Source organism: Synchiropus splendidus, chromosome 8, assembly GCF_027744825.2.
Source record: "Synchiropus splendidus isolate RoL2022-P1 chromosome 8, RoL_Sspl_1.0, whole genome shotgun sequence".
Taxonomy (NCBI): domain Eukaryota; kingdom Metazoa; phylum Chordata; class Actinopteri; order Syngnathiformes; family Callionymidae; genus Synchiropus; species Synchiropus splendidus.
This window is the reverse complement of record NC_071341.1, coordinates 14286778-14305614: the sequence shown is the minus strand read 5'-3', so window position 1 is coordinate 14305614 and position 18837 is coordinate 14286778. Positions and strand designations below refer to the sequence as shown.

General features: G+C 43.8%; 1 protein-coding gene across 3 annotated transcripts in view; it reads right to left on the bottom strand.

The window, feature by feature from the left end:
- The window catches only part of robo1 (roundabout, axon guidance receptor, homolog 1 (Drosophila)), a 244898-nt gene that overhangs the window by 200262 nt on the left and 25799 nt on the right, over positions 1-18837 (bottom strand). For all 3 annotated transcript variants that reach the window (XM_053872781.1, XM_053872777.1, XM_053872779.1), the window contains exon 2: positions 18608-18732. In XM_053872781.1, the coding sequence (XP_053728756.1) occupies positions 18608-18728 (121 nt within the window). In that variant the 5' untranslated portion in view covers positions 18729-18732. The remainder of the gene's footprint in view (positions 1-18607; positions 18733-18837) is intronic.

The following is an 18837-nucleotide window of genomic DNA, read 5'->3' as shown; positions in this document are numbered from 1 at the left end:
GCGCAGCACTGTCCGAATGTCGTGGCGACCTTGACATGACCCTGAAGATCCCACACACCGCAGTAGTGCTGACCGGTCCTCTTAAACACTGACACCCTCGCAGCTTTAATGACTTTCAATGGGCCTTTAAACCGCACCGCGGTCCCCCGGATCAGTCGGACTGTATTTTCAAAATGGAATTGAAATTCCTCCATCAATTTATATTGCCGCCATAAAATTATGAGACGAGTGTTACAGCTGTCATTAAAGGGCTCATTATGGTCTGTAATTGCTCTGACAGCGACTTCTGATGCTGTTAAAAAGCCAGTACCTCGACAGTCGTTATTGTTACTGTCACCAGGCGTCTCGGGTTTGTAGACAGACGCGAGACCCGTCGCTGGGTGGTTGTGAAGAGTGAGACAGAAACAGGACCAGATCAATACAGGGCTGTCAGTCACATCTAACATAAACATAAGGAACATTTTCAGAGACAAGGATTCATTCTGAACACGTGCGATGCTCTGAATAATGAACAGAACCTGACTGCACCCGTAAGACGTAAGCGTTGCTGGTGAACAGCATTTATGACAGGTGTGTGTCAGCTATATCTCAGTCAGTTAGAAGCAAGCTATATCTAATGGACAAGTGTTGGATTGGTGATACTCTGAGAGGACAATCTAGCTTTGGAGTTGGAATGTGGTGCGAAGGTCCGGAGAGTAAGAGGGAGACAAATGCCTGGAGGTTGGTACAGCTGGCAGCACTATAAAGGCTTAGCATAGTGACAGTGTTGACGCAGACGTCAGCCTCCCGTTGTTGCCGTTCAAAAAGAATAGTTGGGTTTCGGATGAGGATTGTAGGCTCTCATTGTTGACTTCCTTGTGATGGTGCTAGTTATATATTTTCTCTAGTGACCATGAGCTTGATGCCTCTGTGTACGAGGTGCTTACTCTCTGTCGCGTCTTTTTCAGTTTCAGTCTAGTATCTTTTTTTTTTCATTGACTTTATGATCTTTGTGATGAGTGTCATAAAGAATGGGCCGATGCTCAACCTCCAAAATGAATTTTTCGTCATCCATGTTGTCAGCTTGTCTGGAAAAAAAAGCTCCATCGCCAATCGCGCCCCTCGTGTGTCAGTTTTGTCGTAGTGTTTACATTGCTCTTTCGGAGAAAAATGCAACCAACGTTAACTCGTGTCCTAGTTCGATTTTTTTTCCACATTCATGTCACTTTTCAGAGGCTGATTTCCTGTCTGTTTCGCCCCACTCCAACTTGACACGTGCCACATGTCGCTCCACAACAAATGGAATCCTTGCCCACTTGAAGCAGTGCTGCAGCGGTGCAGTAACATGCCGTAGCACAGCTCTGTTACTGGTGGAAACTGACAGATTGGAAACAATTCATTCTACTTTTTAGACTGTGCAGTTACAGTTACGCCTCCGGTGGAAATGGGAGGTTAGGAGTAAGGACGTGTTGCCCCACTGAGCGATAAGTCAGAAACAATTCATGTTATGTAAAAGGTTTTTTTTTTTTACTTCAATGAGATAAGTGACTCAACAAATGCCTGACATAAGTTTTTCTTTTATATATAGCCCTCTTCTGGTCATCAGTGTCATTAAAATTTTTTTTGTTGACTCGAATCAATACAAGCAACAAGTCGAATGCCTTTCAAAATGGCCGATGCGAGGGTTATAGGTGCTCCTGTAGTGGTAGATCACTGTGTGAGAGTGAAATGCTGCCGTAACTGTCGTACGTGTTGCAGGGCTGCTACGTGCTGCGGTGCCAGACATTGAATAAAATTATTTAAATAATTAATTTAAAAAATGGAAATCTGCTGTCCGTGGTCGTAAGTACGGGTGGACTAAAGTCGAGCAGGTCGTAAGTCGGATGTTATTTGTATAGCAGTTGACTGCAGATTTGCACAGGGGAGGAAAATAAAATCAGGATGGTAGAGTCAATCGGAGTCCTTGTAAATAACAAGCAGAGACTATTAAAAACTATTCCAGCAATCAGTCTGAAGACGGAGATCTGTTGAAGGATCAGCAGCTCCGGGGAGATACAAATCTTTAATCTTCAGACAAAGCAGTCTCACTTCCTGTTGCATCAGGAGATTCAATTAGAAAGTCAGAAAGCAGGAAGATTGTTTTCCTGCGTGGGGAGACGTGACGTGTTTCTATTCTCTCACTCATTTCAATCTTCCAGGGCAGCGCACTTCACAGCTCATAAATAACTTTCTTTTCCAAGTTCATAATTCATCTCGCTCTCCCGGATCAGCACGACAACACACGCTGGCGAGTTGACAAAATGTGAGAGACATCAAGGACGCTGTCCTCCATGTGAGCTGGTGTGAGGTGCAGCGTGACTGTGGTCTGACTGGTACTGGTACGGCTGCTTGCTAGGCCAGGAGAGATGAGCTCAGCACCCCGCCTGGTCCACACAGAATGGTCATGTCAGCAGCCACTGAGGTCAATACAGAGCGCTGGCGACTTGCTTAGCATGCAGGGGAGTTCAAAAGGAGCTTCACAGTGACTGAGCACAAGTGGGAGCCCGGCAAGCGCATCAGGCGATGGCAAGTGAAATGAGAAGGAAACTTCTGGCATTTTTAAATCACATTTTACAAGGACCCGCAAGCGAACCTTGACCTCTGGGTGGTAAGTGCTGAAAACATGACAAAAAACAAAATGATTTTGAGAAGATTAAAGATTAAAATGGTCATTTTCTAAAAGTTTTTATTGTAAAAATAAAGTTTCATTGGAGGCTGTCATCTCTGTTCTTCTTTTCCTACTACTACAACTAGTACTACTTCTACTTCTATTACCACTGCTAATAGCAGCAAATAATAGTGGTGGTGATAAGAATCATGATGATTGTAATAAAATTACAATATTTTATTATATATTTATATTATATATAATTTGCGAAATTAAAGGCAGAAAAGATGTCTCATATTTTTTTAAAGATGTCCTCAAATGTGAAGCTGAAAATTTCAGTTATAGCACGAACTTTATTATTTTTATTTGCATATTTCATTTGTTTAAGCAACAGGTTTTTTCTGCTCTATCTCCAACATTCTTGTCTTCACAGGTTGGAACAGTCTGACTCCCTAACTTTGTCTCCAAAATTCTCCTCATGAAAGATCAATGCAGTTACTTGGTAAAATAAGTGAAATAGTTGATGCCACTGTTTCATTTATTCTTAAGGGTTTAGATAAATTCTGATCATGGAACTATCGGATTTCAATACTTTTCCTCCAAATCTGTCTCTGCCTCTCCCTCACCAGCTCATCGACAAAGCTCCCACTGCAATTGAGACCTGGGGTGTGAACTCGGATTCCAGAGAAGGATTGACCACCTTCCTCTTTGTGCTTGTTCCTGCGGGCGGTCGGGATGAAGTGAGAGATGGGTGAGGACGACAAAAGATACTCCGAATGACAGTTGCCTGAAAGGAAGATTAATGACCAGAACACACAAAGGTCTGCGGCAGCAACCTTTTGATAAGACACTGGACGCCTTTTTGCCGCCTGGCCAGAACTTCATCGAGATAACCTGAAACTGCAACACGGACAAAAACAAAGGAGGGGGGAAAAAAGTATGGTAATGAGCTGGCTTCACTTTAGGCACAAGGAAAGAAACATGTGAAGGGAAATGAAGACCTGTTGAAGGGTGGAGAGCCCTTCAGAGCAGCTCAGTGCTGGTATGGAAATGAGAAATAATGAAGTCAACGCTGTCGACTCGCCCTGTTGTCCCAGTGATAAAGGTGCAGAGAGGAATTAATTTCAGCAGAAATACCCACCACAGAGAGAGCTGGGGGTTGTGGAGGAGAGCTGATGGAGATGACAGCAGGGATCTTCAACCATCAATAGCTTCACAATATGTCGATTCACTTTGAAATTTTTGTAGGAAGAATGAAAGGATCAGACAGTGGACACCCACAGGGCAGACGCCAACAATTGTTTTCACTCCTAATAGGCAGGAAAAAGTCGATCAGAACAAATCTGACAGTGGTATGAAGTGTTACCTTTGACTTGAAGAGAAGACCCATCTAAATAAGTGCAGTCATGCATCCTAATATGAGCGACAAAGATTAAACATTGTTTTAAACAACTTGAGTTAAATCCAATAACAAGTCCAAGAGAATGGCTCTGGATGACATGGTTTTAAAGCATCTTAGCTTGACTTGTTCAGAAAGTCATGATGCATTTAAACTCGGTCGTATGGCGCCCCCTTCTTCGACAGTAGACAAGGCTCGTGTCTGTACATGACAGTAACTATTTCTGCTGGTACTTTCCCAGCACAACCTGTTAATGTAACAATGTACTGCATTGTTTCAGGACACACTTTTATACTTTTGTGTTGTAGTTGAGACCACCTAAACCGAGAGTGAAGCGCTCGATCAGATCATACAGAGACCAAGGCCAAGACTTAAAGGGTCCAAAACCGAGACCAAAACCTTTTGGAAAAAATAGTTTTGAAAAAACTTGTGACGCCCGTCTGTTTTTTTGTTGGACTGCTGAACGGATTCTCTTGAGTCCTCACCATCAAACTGCCTGGGTGTCCACCTGTTCCTAGGATCCCAAAATGATTGCACATCTAGGAATACTGATGATATGGTGAAGTCAGAGCTTGTAAAAATACTTTGGAAGCAACAGCCCGCAATAATATTTTAAAGACATTTCTGACGTTTCCTTCTATGCTGCCCTCTCATGAGAAAATGGCTAAAATCTTCCACGATAACAGCTGAGGCTAGCGTTAGCGCTGGCCTCCTAAACCCTTCCCAGATCAGGATCAGCGCTGGAGAAGATAAATCTTTGAACTCTACCTGTCTCCTGGGAGATAAAACACCTGAAATATTTCGGTCTACTGGCTGTGAAGGCCGAATCCTGTGAGCTATTTCCTTCCTGTGGCGCACCCCGTCGCCACATGCGCGGCCACAAACGAGCAGTTAGCGACACATCTGTGTGCGTTTAACCCCCCCACCCTTGATCCAGTCACAGGTTTCCTCGCCCGCACAGTCACATGACCGCGGCCGCCGTCCTCCCAACACCCTTGGGCACCCAGCCAGTGACTGATCACCCGTCGCTTTTCTCATGTCAGCACTTTCCCTCATTCAGCTCGTCATCGACGCGCGGTGGCAATAAAACCAATGTCACCGGCTCCGCGTCAAGTTCACAAGACGAGATAAGGGTTGGAAAAAAAAAAACCTTGCTAGTCTTTTGTCAGGAATTAATTACACCCTTTCCTGCGCGCTGCTGACAAAGAGGTAATTTCCTGTTTCATGGTCCCAGAAATGAAGGGTTATGATAGTGGATTTAAGCTGTGGGTCGACACTAAACCATCATCATCACATCTGGGGAACATCAGATGAGAGAAAGCTGTAACATATTGTGTTGTGGAGTTGTGGAGGGCCAAAATCTATCGGAGTTGTGAGGCGGGGTCGACTCTGGAGGGCACATAAAGACTGCTCACAAACTGTGTACAATAGAGGCCCACCTGTAAGTTTTGGGGCTATGGGAGGAAATCGGAATTCCAGGTGGAAACCCATGGAGAACATACAAACTCCACACAAAGAGCACAGAGGTTTGCTCCTGAACAAAGGTGGAGCCGCACCTCCAATTTTCCAGTCAGTGGGCGGATGGGTGGATGGATGGGTCAGTGGGTGGATGGATGTATGGATGGATGTATGGATGGATGGGTCAGTGGGTGGATGGATGTATGGATGGATGTATGGATGGATGGGTCAGTGGGTGGGTGGATGTATGGATGGATGTATGGATGGATGGGTCAGTGGGTGGATGATGGACGGGTCAGTGGGTGGGTGGATGCATGGATGGATGGCTGGATGATGGATGGATGGATGGTTAATGGATGGGTCAGTGGGTGGGTGAGTGGATGGATGGATAGATGGATGGATGAATGGGTCAGTGGATGGATGGATGGATGGGTCGGTGGGTGGATGGATAGATGGATGGATAAATGGGTCAGTGGATGGATGGATGGATGGATAGATGGATGGATGAATGGGTCAGTGGATGGATGGATGGATGGATGGATGGATGAATGGGTCAGTGGATGGATGGATGGGTCGGTGGATGGATGGATAGATGGATGGATGAATGGGTCAGTGGATGCATGGATGGATGGATGGATGGATGGATGAATGGGTCAGTGGATGGATGGATGGGTCGGTGGATGGATGGATGGATGGGTCGGTGGGTGGATGGAAAGATGGATGGATGAATGGGTCAGTGGATGGATGATGGATGGATGGATGGATGGATGGATAGATGGATGAATGAATGGGTCAGTGGATGGATGGATGGATGGATGGATGGATGGATGGATGGATAGATGGATGGATGAATGGGTCAGTGGATGGATGGATGGATGGATGGATGGATGGATAGATGGATGGATGAATGGGTCAGTGGATGGATGGATGGGTCGGTGGGTGGATGGATAGATGGATGGATGAATGGGTCAGTGGATGGATGGATGGATGGATGGATGGATAGATGGATGGATGAATGGGTCAGTGGATGGATGGATGGGTCGGTGGATGAATGGATGGATGGATGGATAGATGGATGGATGAATGGGTCAGTGGATGGATGGATGAGTCGGTGGATGGATGGATGGATGGATGAATGGATGGATGGATAGATACCTGACGGATAACCATCCATCATTCATTTGTATAGAAATAAAAAAAAGAAAAATAATGACAAAATCGGACAACAAAAAAGCGCCACAGTGCTGCCCCTCGAGTGACGGGCACATGACTATGAGTCAAACCGCGAGCTTGTTATTAGAAGTAAGTTGAGACTTAATTCCCCTCGTGCAACCTTAAAGACTCGATTAAAGTGGCGTGATGTTTCGGCGCCTCGGGAGCTTTAGCAGCGACACACTCACTGGAACGTGATTATTCTTTTTCAAAAATCTTTTTCCGTTCTTTTTGCACAGCCTCTAAAGCCCAGTGCCACATTTGAATATAAATGGGATCTGTGCGCATAAATAAAACAAATTGAAAGTTAAAAAGGAGTCATACAGCGCGGCGCAGCCATAAATCACGGCGGTAAGGAGACAAGCCCATTTCTGTTACTTACTTTGTGTAAATACAGAAAAAAAACACCCGGCCTAAGAGTGTTTGGAATTCTCTCTCAACGCTCCTTATCCGCTCGCAGGCTGTAGCCAGCGGCGCAGTGTGTTGGGCTGAAAATGCCTGCAGAGATGGTGATGATGCAGGTGGAGCAGCAACACCACGCAGAGATAAGACAAGCTCATAACATACTGGCTTTCATTTCCTAACAACACAATGCAGCCTCCGCTGTAATCCAGACTCCAGATTGAAGGTGTGAAATTTTTGTCACACAGAAACCTGGATATTTGCTGTTCAATTCACAGCAGAAAATAGACCGAAAGAGGCAGCAGCTGACCAGGTGAATTATTAATGGAGTAAACTCGACTTATACACCCGCTGGAAGCAGTGACACGGGACTGAAACAAGCGGCAGCAGGGACAGCGGTGCCTTTAAATGCACGCGTAATCTCCATATTCGTCTTCATTAGGCCCATCATTTTCTATTGTCACCACCAACTTAGCTGCTTTATTTCCCTGTGGATTCACATCATCAAGCTCACAGGGGCCAATTGTTGACTGCAGAAGAGACAAGACAGTTTCATTCTCTCTTATTCTGGTTGTGCACACTCAAAACAGAACAGTGCTGTCATCGTAGACGGATGCACGGACGGACAGATAGATAGATAGATAGATAGATAGATAGATCATCCATTTTTATATGAATTAAAAATAAAAATGAAAACTAAATATGACAACACATGAATGAAAACACAGAAAAAAATATAGTACAATATATGTAACATTTAATATCATTGAAAATAATAGTACTATTCAACGGTTTTGTCTAAAAAATAACATAAAAATAAAATTAATTAAAAAAAATTTACATGGATGATAGTGGCTATATTATTAATAATACTAATAAGTTATAAATACAAAATGTAAATATAAATACACATAGAAATACAAAGCAAAAGTGCAACAAACGGATAGCATTTATTGTCAGAAATTAAAAAAAAAATTAAATAAATAATATATTTAATATATCTAAAGACAAAATTATTTCATACCAAAATAAATGATCATAATACCATATGAATTATAATATCACAGAGACTGCAGATACAATGACAAGAACTATGTGAATCGTATATACAAAAACAACATGCAAAAATGAAACAAGACGTCCACAGAGGCCCTGACTTACGTGGAGGTGAGGTGGACTGATGTGTCCCAGACTGATGTTGCCTCCACCACCACTGTATGAAATGTATATATCAGCTGAAATGACAAGAGCTACAGGTGGATTGTCAGTTGGGCCTAAAAGCCCAAATAGAAATCAGGCGGCTCCCTCCTCCTCTTCCTGGCTGGTTGTCTGCATGGATGTGCGGCGTTGTCTCACAGCGGCAGACAGCAAAGGCAAAGAGACAAAAGCCAGCTCGGCTATTAATTCAGTCCTCACGTCGTCTGGGCGCATCCTTTCACATGCAAAACACCGCCAACGTTGTGGGCAGGAAGGGAGGCCGACAATTACAGCCTCACACCGAGACTCGCTCTTCAGGCTGATTGACAAACGCAAGAACTGAAATAGCTTCCATTTAGAAACGGCAGAATAAGGGGATCATCTGCAATATCGCGTCTCAAATGGGAAAAGATGAGCGCTCACAATTCAGCGGCGCACAAAGGCCAGGCGCGGAATACCCAGCGGAAACTGAGACACCGAGACTCAGTGGAGCGTCCAGACTTTTGGAGAGGGATTTGTATCCGACTCTTCTCTAACGTCGACCCACAAAGTTCTGCAGAAATCTTCCTCAATGACTGGCATGTTCCTGTTTGTGGTGATGGTTCTATTTGTTTGCCACAAACAAACAGTTCAATCCATTTTCATCAGCAGTTATTGGATTCCGGGTCAGGGAGCTTGAAACGTTGGATCCAGCTTCGGAATAACAAGTCAGTTCTGATAAGCAGGAGAGAGTTAATGCATGGACATGGGGGACACTACTGGATTCAGAGGGGGGCGCACCCGCACCCAATGAGAGGAGGAAGATAGGACTCATGTCATTCATGTGTAAAGAATGTTATGGTACTGAGAGGCTCACAATGGTGAATCCTTTCTTCACGGTTAAACCTGGCCGGAAAGAAGAGCGACTCCTGGCCACTTCAGACTGCAGTGCAGGAGTCACACCTCTCGTCCTACGTTAAGTTAGAAGTATGTTAGCCTCATTTAGAGACGCCATCTTGTAGTATAAATTGATATTGAGAAAACAAGAGTCAGCAAACTGTTCTGCAGCAGCTGCCAAACAGAGATTTTCTCCAAAGTTTCTGAACAAAACTGGTTGATTTGTGCTTGTAGTTAGTCAAGGCAATAAAATTGGACAGACTTTTCAAAGTCATAATGAAGATAATAACCATGACAATCGCGCCAATAAGGACATTTTATTTATTTATTTAAATAATTTTAATATGCAATTTTCTGAATAAAGTAGATGTCAGGTTGGATTCAAAGTAATAAATACATTAAATTCTATATTTTATTATTACTTAATGATATTCAATCACATATTAATATTAGATATATTTATAATATTTGAACTGAAATGAATCTGTGTTATTTGCATTATTATTATTATTATTATTATTAACAATTTCCTTTTGTATTTGATTAATTGAAACCCGATGAACTTCTTGAGAGCTTTGCGAAGTGAGTCCCAACCCTGCGGATTGATCCGAGTTTGCTGAGTCAGCGGGAATATTACTCAACAGCTCCAAAAGTCTAGAAGTCCAGGAGTCATTGAGGGATCGTTGATGAGCCATGTCCCGCACAATGGAGCCCTCTGGTGGCCAGAGGCGTCACAACCAGTATATAACTTGGTAACAAACACAATCCACCCCGCCCAAGCTTCTCACTTGGGATGACTGATTCACTCGCCACGCTACTGGGCCACAGACATGACATGAAGGTGTAATTTCAGTCATGTGATCGCTGTAACACCGCAGACGTGACTGTAGCTCTGGTCCAAGTCGATCAGAGAAGGAAGTGGCTTCAGCTGGCAGGCGGCCGCAGTAGGAGACAACACAGGTATAAATAAAAAGTGCTCGTGTGTTCGAGCACAAACAGCTGCGGGGAAGTGCGGCTCCGCTGTTGGAGCACAAACAGCTCCTTTAATGGAGAGGAGGATGTGAGGAGAAATTCATTTGTGGGATGACACTCTCCCGCAGCCTCACAGCTGAAGCCCCCCTGAGAGGCATGTTGTGGCTCAGAGGAGGAAGTGTGTGTGGGTGGGAGAAGAGGTGTGTGTCAGGGGGAAAACATGCAGAGGTGTCTGCCTTACGTCTCGCTGGAAATCAATATACCTTTCAGAGCCACGGTGCATTTGACATGAACACAGCGAGCAAACACACACACTGCTTTGTGCAGCATTATTTTGGGCTGGGGTTCTGCTGAAAGGGAACAGGCTTTCCATGTATTACCTCCTTCACGACTACAAGTCAAATTGTGTTCTCTTTCATTTGTAGTTTGGTGTGATTATGGGGCAATGAAATGAAGCGGAAGATTGTTGCACAAGAGCGGATAGCTGCAGGGGCTCGGGTTTCACAGATGAACACTAGTTGGCGCAAGACTGGGAACAGTCAGACGCGTTTAGTTTGCTGCAGTCCTGCACTCAGGTGATCTTCTTTTGGGAATTGTGCTCCTCGTATGTGGAATATTTTCTTCAATAACATGTCTTTTGCTGTTTTTATTTGCACTACACAACCCAAAACCAGCGTTGCAAGTTCCAACATTCTCCTCATTCTCGTGGGGGTTCAATTTATAGGTCTGGAGTTATGACCTCTAATGGACCAGTAACCAAACCTGGGTGTCCATAGCCTCTCACCCTATGTAGCTGGGACAGCCCTGCACTGTTTTGCACCACACACTTGACGCACATCTGGATCTGCTCTGTGTTTGGCTGTACTGGCATCATATGAGTAGCGATGGGTCGATGAGGTTTCATGAAACAGTGTCCTGCTTTTCATAGACCACCAGATGGCACTGTTTGCTGTAAAATGTTTGGATTTTAATACAAGTAAACCTCACATCATTTCCCACCCAAGAGTGTCGTGCAGTGGCCACTGAATATTCGGACACTGTTTGATCAACTCTGCAATACTGTTTCATGATACATCATCTACCCATTCCAACGTATGAGAGTCAAGATCTGGATCTCTGCTTTAAAAAAAACTCGCCCTTCCCATGCGCTCTGGGAAACAGATGTACCAGATCGAGGGCAAAAAAGAGGAACTTAAGTTATGGTCTGGAAACAGAATTGGTCTCAGTACCTTCGAGCACCAGGAGAAAACCACCACACTGGTTGCCTCCACATGATTATAAGGCTTTGAATCGTCTAAAAAAGGGGTGATTGAGGAGCCCAGGGGATAGAGATGGATAATCTTAGCCCAAAGGCAAGTTCCAGCTCTAGCACCGTCCACTTCCAATAAAGCATGAATTTGGCGGACCATGACTCCCATGTCTGTCTTCTGCATTCTCCAAATGACTCCTTTATGGTTTAGTTTTTAGTTTGAATTAGAGAAATTGCTTATGAATGAATTTACAATGGAGACTTAAAATGATGGATTACATTATATTATATTATATTATATTATTCTAGAAACCTGTGATCAAGCTTTACAGCAGAACCTCCTGTGATGAAATATGAGGAAGATAGCGTGTGATATTTAAGGAAACTCTCAACAGCCTCCATCATTTCTATAATCTAAAGAAGCACCATAATCTTAATGAAGTACACAACTTAAACGCCTGCCAGGCCGCTGCAGCACGTGTAGGTGGTAATGACTTCTAATACGCTCAGCATATTTTATGATGACAGGACACATGAAGACACTTGATTTTCCGGGAAACTGCTGGCACCGCCCCGAAAACACTTGTGGTTTTGAGCATCATCGCCGATTGATCCAGTTTGATCAATGAGGAGCCAAAGTTGAAGGTGAAAACAAAGTTTAGAGTTTAGAGCAGTGCATCAGTCTTCCAGCCTCAGAGCAAAATGTGAAAGCAGGCGTGTTCTCAAAGAGCTCCTGACAGCCCACAAACAAGCCTTCACCTCAGAAGCAGCCAACTCAAGTGAGAGTGAGAAATAGAAAAAAAAAAAAAAGAGGAGGGGAATGATTATAAAACAAACGCCCAGACCTCGCGGAGCAGATTTTCCATCATTAAATAAGAGCCGGAGGGTGGATGGAGTGTGATGAGGAAACGCTGGCCTGTGCCCACTGCTCCTTAATGAAATGGAGGCCAGATAGAGAGAAGGAGACGGCGGGATGATAAGCAGCCAGCTCGCCGCAAGACGCAAGAGGACTGTGCGATGTTTTAAACAGTGAGGTTAGAGAGGTTCTATTTTGTGTTGGGAAAACAAAGAGGGATGTTGAATATTTCAAAAGGAGTTTTGAATAAATGTGAGCCAGGAACATGACTCCATCAAGTTGTGATGTGACATCCAATCGTCGTGTCAGATATAAGAGACGGACACGTCAGAGTATTCACACCGCAAAGTTTTCCATTGTTAGAGCTCAAAAATGAGGAGAGGAGGTGAAGAAGAAATTGATGTATGGTTTAGAGCACATCTCGGGGCCCACCTTTCCCAGAACAAATGGACCCCGGGCCCATTCAATCGAACCGATTCATGACTCTGGATTTCATACTTGCATGTAAAACAAAGAAAAACGTGACAAAATGACATGAAACCATGTGATCATTGCAGGATATTTATTTGTCATTGAAAAGTCCAACCAGCAGCAGGAACCAGGTGCAAGTCATATTCATTGAATTTACGAATGAAAAAAAAGAGAAAATAAAATACACTTGATGCAAACAGTTGAGAAAATTTGAAAACTGAATACAATTCTGAATAAAATAAATATAATAAAACCATGTCTAAATCTCATAAAATAAAATTATATATATATATATAAAACTCCAAAGAAGATACTGTATAAGTGAAGTGTAAATGAGTATATTGCCATAAAATGTTCAAATTAATTTTCACAACTGCTTCAACAAGTGCTTTCATCATCATTACTTTATCATTTTTTTTCTTTTCAAGAACTTCTCCATAGTTGTTAACCATCACAGATTTGCAACTGTCAAGTCAATTCAATGACACCGTATGTCGCTAATGTATTAAAACTGGGCGTCTCGCGGCCCTCACGGCCCAACGGTGTAAAACAAGACAACTTCTAGCGGCCCTCTAGGAGGCGCTCACGGCCCAACCATGGTTAAGAATCATTGGTTTAGAGCGGGGGCCTGAAGCTGAGCCACAAAAAGGCCACAGTGGCTGCAGGTTTTTCTTCCAACAAAACAGAAGGACGGCTATCAGCTGTCTTAAGCGTCAGTTGGTTGCCAGTCTAGTGCTGCTTGTTTGCAGCTGACACCTGATTGGTTAACATATAGGTCACACCCACTGCGGGCCTACGGGACCGGGTTGAGCACCCTGAGATGAAGAAACTAAGGTTCACAGTGCTGGACCAAGAATGTAGCGGATAGAAGTAAAGAGGTCATCGGACATGGAGTGGAAACTTGAGACTAGCCCTGATGGAATACAAAAGAAGATAAGCACCCTCTTTAAAGTGAATGTTTATTCACCATCTCATTCTTGATATCCAACTACTGAATTCGGAAATCTGTGAAAAATAGCATCTTGAGTTTGAAGTGAGACGACACATTAAGGTGAGGGATGAAAATGCAAGTGGGACGCAGCCGACAGGACTGATATTGTTTTACAAAAGGAGTTCCGAGGGAGGGATTTCCGCAGACGGCTTCGTGACAAAGCCTTTTAATATTTCTAAATGGAATCAAAGTGTCACAAAAGCGTATCGCACTTTCCAGAGAAGCAGCAATTTCATTATGGGCAACGTCAAACTGTCCTCAACAATTACTCAAACACTATTGGAGAAACAGCTCAAACAAAAGTGGCTGGATTTGTTTCCATGTCGCTTTGGTTTTTAATGTTTTACTTCTCATTGGCAAAAAGCTTTTGTCTGCCGGTTGCCAAGCCGAGACGTGGCAGAAATATTGTCATGATTCGTGGCAGCGATGCCAACAAGACGACGCCGGTTTCTAGCTTCAGCCTCAAATTAAATCAGAGATCACAGTCGACCTAAAATGTGCTGACTCAAAGGCTTCCGAGAAAAAAAGGGAGCGGGGCGTCTCGAGCGTCTAATCCACGACGATATGAAACAGTTTTCTTCGTCTGTCTGTTGACAAAACAGCAAACAAGAATCGGTGGAATCGTGCCTCACATACATGAGGGAGTCAGAGGCTCCATCTTCCTCCGAGCTCCATCCTGCCTGTTATAAACTTCCTCCGCCGTCTTGGACAATTGCTTCTGTAATTTAAAAAGGTCAGCGTGGCTCCTGTGTAATTCAATACTCTCAAGGTGCTGCATTAACCACATATTTAATCACCCGGCGGTGGCATGCCGCGGCACACTGAGTGTAAAGGGACGGCGGGAGCGACCACACAGCGACATCTGCCTCCATCCCTCTCTCGGAGCATGCATCACTCTGAGGCAGAGAGTTCGCATTGCCCTTTAGAGGGCGATATAAAGTAGGGCATCTAATAATTACAGGAAATCAGATGCTTCACAACAAAACTACAGGTGGGGATCCAAATATTGGGCCCCGACTTGAGACCTAACATCTTTGCTGCCGCTTATAGAGATGTTATTATCTGAGGTCCAGACTTCCCTCTTCCTGGAAGCTCTCAAGTCCTTCTAGTATTTCTGTATGTTTCCACAAAGCTCACGGATACGGACCAAACGGAGCAGTTCCACTGGAAACCATGGGGGGCAGTGTTGCTGTAGCTCCAGTGAGACACGAGGAACACACAACAGTGGTGGAAATTCTCCGTCCTCCAGTCGCGATACATTTAACTGCCTCACCGACCGATCCTACAACGCTGCCTCGGTTTAGTCTTTTGTGCGAGAGGTACATTATCAAAACGTCTTTCGCAGTCGTCATGTTGGTTTTGGAGTTTGTCGGTGTCACTGGGCTGCTCCCCCTGGTGGATATACTGGTGAACAGCAATACCTATGCAAAGAACGCATGGAAAATGGGAGCCGACCATCAGGTCCCTCATCAGGAAGGCCCAGCAGAGAATGTTCTTCCTGAGGCAGCTACGAAAACTACGACTGCCGCCGAAGTTACTGGTGGAGTTCTACATAGCCATCATCCAGTCCTTCCTCACCTCCTCCATCACGGTCTGGTACAACTACGCCACCTCCAGGGACTAGAGCAGACTGCAGCGCATTGTACGTTCTGCTGAGAAGGTGATCGGTTGCAGCTTGCCACCTCTTCAGGACCTGTATGTCTCCTGGATCTGCAGGACATGCAGGATGGATCAGAGCAGACCCTACTCACCCTGGTCATGGACTGTTTGTTCCTCTTCCCTCTGGCAGGAGGCTACGATCCATCCAGTAAAGGGAGAATGAAAGGGCCTCAAGGGAGAGTAGAGACACCCAGCAGAGAAAAACTACTTTTGCCGCTTGTATCATGGATCTTACTATTTCAGTCGCTAGATAGAGGGTTCATTTGTTTAGACTAGTGATGGATGAATGTCCAAAAATATAAGTTGCAGGACATGTGAAACGTTGTAGGAAAATAAAGTGGGTATAGTCCGGAAATATGAGTTCTTTTTTTTTTTTTTACTTTTAAACCAACTTTTTATATTATTTGGTAATAGGTAAGTTCATGGACTCCCTCTACTCTTATGGATTTACAAACCCTGCTAAACCTGGAAAGACTGTTCAACTCCACCGTGGTTCAGTCGATATTCACCTTTATTTATAAATCTTCGCGGACCAATTCAGATCCTGTCAGCGTGTCCCAGAGCTCTCATGGCTTGGTCGGCTGTAAAGGATTTTTCAAACACACGGTTGGTGCATTAAGATGATATGAAACGTTTCATCGTGTAAAATAATTTAAGCCTTGAGCAAACTTATTCTGCACCTCTGACAATTCCAGGAAGCTTGATCTGCACCGGAGACAGCCGGGACTTTTATTCATCGATGTGGGAAAGCCGTCTCCTGTCGGAGCATCTGTCTCTTGGTGAGAGCGAAATCAGTGAATCACTTTCCTTTTTTTATGCTGACTGACAGCTCTTTATATCTCGCTTCTTTAAGTAAATATCTGCGCTTCCCTGTTTCCTTATTGCCTGGTCGCTGTACCCACTGGGTTTGTCTGAGCTACTTTGTTCAGACTTTTAAACACTGGTTTCAAGAGGGAACAGTGTTTTCACTTCAGAAGCAGGTGCTCATGCTGCAGAAAAGAGTTTGAAAAATTGATACTTTGAACAAGTTTGAATGTGGCACTATAATGAGAAACATTACGTTAAGTAAAACTTCAGCTTCCAATGTGCTAAAAGCTGATCAGAGCTTCATTTAAATTCACCTCATCACGCAGGAGGCAAATATACCACCAAAATATGCATGAAAATGATATCCATCTCAGCACTCATGCAAATGTGTCTACCACCAGCTTCTCTTTAAATATCGAAGCGACATGAGAACATCGCACTCAAGCAGCAACAACCTTATTCTGGACTGAACCACTAATCCAGCGTGAGGCTTGATAGAAAGCACTTTACCTATAGTTCCCCTCACCATCCACACGCACGCGCACACACACATGGGCTGCTGAATCAGAGCCAAACTGAGGCCACACACTGTCTGCCCTCTTCTTGACAAGTAAATTGCTTCCTAGATAGGGTTGGCAAAAGAAAATCAGGAGAGAAGACGATGGTGCTGCTCAACATGGTTAAGAGAAATGAATGAGAGGTGAAAGGTAGAAGATGGAGGAGAGGAGCTGCAGAAAGTGGATAACAGAAAGCAGCGTGTGGACAACAGCAGCATGTGTGCTGAGCAGGGCAACAAGGACACTGTGCAGAGAACTGGGAGGAAATGGAGACAAAGTATGACCAGAATAACACCTACGTTATAGTAAAGATGTTGAAAGTGTTGGCTCTCAGAAGTTTCCTGTCAGACATGCGTCATCCAGGTTCAGTTTTTATTGGAACCTTTGAGCCTACTGTCTGGCTGCCACAACTAGTCAACTATAATCGACTATTGAGATAGTCGCAGGTGTTCGTGAGTTGACTGGCCGTGATGTCATCACTCTCTATTCCACTGAGGAGGCATCGCCACCCAAGACGTCCAAAGTATGGAAACATTCCACGACAGCGAGAAGATAGATTCCTTTCAAACTGAATTTTGTGCTACTAAAATTGAAATAGAAAATTAAACAGAATATCAAATATACAATTTCCAAAATATTCTAAGACAACACTGTACATACTTTAGTTTTTGTGTTCATGTACTATTTAGTTGCAGACCTAGACTATGGGTCTCGACAGTTTCTAATAAAAAAAATGTAATGCTAGAAAATATTTTGATTTGTATCAGGAAACTAAGAAAATAAAGTTGTTTCAAATAACCAGGATTTTATTTCGGTGGAGTCGGGGGACTGCTTCTATAGTCCCTTAATTTGTGGGATTACGTTCCCGGACAACTTTCATTTGTGAATTTATCCCACCATGAATCATTTCTTAAACACAGGTCACACATTTAAACATACTCCAAACAATATCTTAGCTGTAATCGAAAAACCTTTGCATTGGTCAAACACGGTTGTAGGTCGTCCACCGAACACACACACAGCAAAATCATGAACTGCTCTTCTTCAGGTGCTCAAGTCCCTGCCATCCCACACCTCCACTGACTTCTACTACTATGTTTACGTTCCGATTAAACACCTATAGATTTCATTTGATATCCGTCATTTGTCCCACATGTGGAAATTCAATGTGTCACAGCAGCAACAGGCAATAAAGACACAAAGAAGCCCAAGGCATAAAAGATACACAACAACCATCACTGTACATAAAAACACAATGCTACAAAAAAAACCCACAGCAAAGTCGTAAGCTATCAAACAACTCATCAAATAAATAAATAAATACTCAGAATCTAGAAAATATATCATGAAAAAATAAATGTCTGATAAAAATGTACATACAAACATGTAAATTCGCTATATGTTCATTTTAAAGCAAAACAATACATAAATAAAAACAAGCTTTAATTGCATTAGATCTGTGACGTGAAAGCTGAATCGAGATCTTCATGAGTCCAACACCAGGTTCCAGCTGACTGACAGCTGTGGAAATATCTCGATAGCATGTGTTATCGAGTGAATATGCTTTGCCTTCACCATGGTGCTAGATTGGTTAAAGCAAACACAGTTTTGATCCACAGTCTTACGTGACATCCACTCGTGTCTGGTGCAAACAAACTGCCTCACTGATCCCAAGCTGGGACCTTCCACTTCTATTGTTTCATTGAATTTGAGTGAACAAACACACAAATCAATAGTTGCATTGTGCAGCAGAAAACAGTTCTGGGTTTGACAGTGTCAGTCGCGTATCGTCAGACAGCCACACAGACTCAAAGTGATGATGAGGTCTCAGATGGGATGAGGAAGCGGTGGCGGGTATTTCGCAGCATGTCTTACCTGGGACTAGGGGAGTCTCTTGGCAGCTGGCCAGGTTAAGCAGAAGCATTACCAGGAGGGGTCGGCCCCCCGACCATGTCCCTCTCATCGCGCTGCTCACTGTCCAGACATCACCGAGCATCAATCTGGGGACAGAAGGCGAAACATTTAGGAGCGACGGAGCGCTAATTTGTCCGACACGATAAGAACAGCACGAACACTTCCGCGCCCGATGACATTTTTAAAGCATT